Source organism: Geospiza fortis, unplaced genomic scaffold, assembly GCF_000277835.1.
Source record: "Geospiza fortis unplaced genomic scaffold, GeoFor_1.0 scaffold391, whole genome shotgun sequence".
NCBI classification, from domain to species: domain Eukaryota; kingdom Metazoa; phylum Chordata; class Aves; order Passeriformes; family Thraupidae; genus Geospiza; species Geospiza fortis.
The window spans coordinates 744,179-746,153 of NW_005054472.1; the positions used below are offsets into that span (position 1 = coordinate 744,179).

Genomic DNA, 1,975 nt, shown 5'->3' on the forward strand with positions numbered 1-1,975 from the left:
TTTAATAATATACAGTTATTATATTTATATATATGATTAATATTTATTATAGTATTATTGTGTTATTATTATGCTATATTATTATATTATTATACTATATTATATTGTTAATATAATATAGTAATTAATTAGCCTTCTGATATCAATAGACTCCTCCTCATCATTTTTCCCCCTCGTTGGGGTTGCCTGTGAATACAATACTCACATCCTTCTGCCTTCCAAGAGCAGCTCGTGTTATCCTGTAATTGCCATCCCTGAGCCTGCCAGCTCTGCTTCGAGGTGCCTGGCAGGGCTGCCTGGCAGCTTGGCTGGGAATGGCTCTGTGCAAACCTCTCCTCTGTGCTGCTGCTGTCCCCCAGAGGTGCAGTGTCCCAGCCCAGCCATCCCCCACGGGACAGAGACCAGCCCCAGCAGAGCCGAGTACACCTTTGGGCAGCTGGTGGAGTTCCAGTGTGACCATGGCTTCATGCTCCGGGGCAGTGACAGGGTGCAGTGCTCCTCTGATGGGATTTGGAGACCCCCCGTGCCTTACTGTGACAGGGGTGAGTGGGGACAGGGCTGGGGATTCTATCCGTGGGGAGGTGTCACATTCATATTTTCTGAAAAATCCCTTTGCCCAGGATTTTGCTCCTGGGAAGCTGAGAAGCCTCAGAGAAAAGAGGAAAACAATAATTATCTGATTTGCTTCTCCTGTGTTTTGCTCCTTTGGAATGTGTTTGGAGATTGTTTGCCAACAGGTGATAGTTTCATTGGTTTCAAGTGAATTATTTTGACTCTTTGGCCAATCAGGGCCAAGCTGTGTCGGGACTCTGGAAGGAGTCACGAGTTTTCATTATTATTTTTTAGCATTCTGTTAAGTATCCTTTCTGTATTCTTTAGTATGGTTTAGTTTAGTATTCTTTAATATAATATAGTATCATAAAATAATAAATTAGCCTTCTGAGAACATGGAGTCAGATTTATCATTCCTTCCTGCCATGGAGCACCCTGCAAATACAACAGGGAGGGACAGCAGGGAGAAAACTGAGTGAGGTGTGAGGAGAAGGTGCCCAAGCCGCAGCAGTGCAGGGCTTTGGCATTTCCATCTACCAAAACTGTGACTGGTGAAATGCGCTGGTTAATGGGATTTGCAGCCATTTCTGAAAGGATTTTTCAAGGGGTTTATGATGTTTACCATTCCCTGGCCTTGCTTAGAAGCAGGATGGAAAAGAGAGAGGATGAGGAAGGGGAAGGGGCTGAAGGGGAGGGGACAGAGGCTGCAGTGCTGGGGCTGTGCTGAGGGTGGGTTCCTCTGCTGGGTCAGCCTGGGAGCACTGGCACAGCCATGGCCAGAGCTGGCCAGGGGCAGGGAGGACAGTGAGGAGAGCAACACATGCCAAGGACACAGAGAACCAGCCTCTCCTCTTACCTCCCCCCCTGCATTGTGCCTCCCTAATGGAATGAGGAAAAGCTGACTTTTCCCTTTACTCTCACACAGTCTGTGGTCCCCCTCCCAAAATCACCAACGGGCAGCACTCCGGCATGGGCTTCACACGGTTCACCTACGGCTCTGAAGTGAAGTACAGCTGTGCAGAGGGGCTGTCCCTCATCGGGGACAAATCCCTCTACTGCACCTCCGAGGATGGGGAGAACCTGACCTGGAGTGGGCCTGCCCCGGAGTGCAGGGGTGAGTGGTTTGGGGTCACTGTGGGATCAGGGCATGGCACCAGCCTGAGCCAGGCCCTGGGGGCAGTGCCAGCACTCACAACAAACCGGGCAGGGCTGCCTGCAGATGCTGCTTCCTCCACAGGAGGGGGGATGATCCCTCTGGAAGTGACAGACCCTGGTTCTCCTCACCGGGGGCCATCAGAGCTCAGGAGGAGCAGCCCTGCCCGGTCTCTGCTGTGCCCAGAGCCCAGTGCCAGCTCTGCTCTGTCCCACAGCGGTTCGGTGCCCCAAGCCCGTGGTGGAGAGGGGAAGGATGACCCCACAGATG

The 1,975-nt window shown here is 51.2% G+C and overlaps 1 protein-coding gene across 1 annotated transcript in view; it reads left to right on the forward strand.

Annotated features, from left to right (window-relative positions):
* The window catches only part of LOC106631985 (C4b-binding protein alpha chain-like), a 6,773-nt gene that overhangs the window by 2,819 nt on the left and 1,979 nt on the right, over positions 1-1,975 (forward strand). Inside the window, exons 4-5 of the mRNA XM_014309958.1 lie at positions 360-542; positions 1,478-1,666. Of these exons, the coding sequence (XP_014165433.1) occupies positions 360-542; positions 1,478-1,666 (372 nt within the window). The remainder of the gene's footprint in view (positions 1-359; positions 543-1,477; positions 1,667-1,975) is intronic.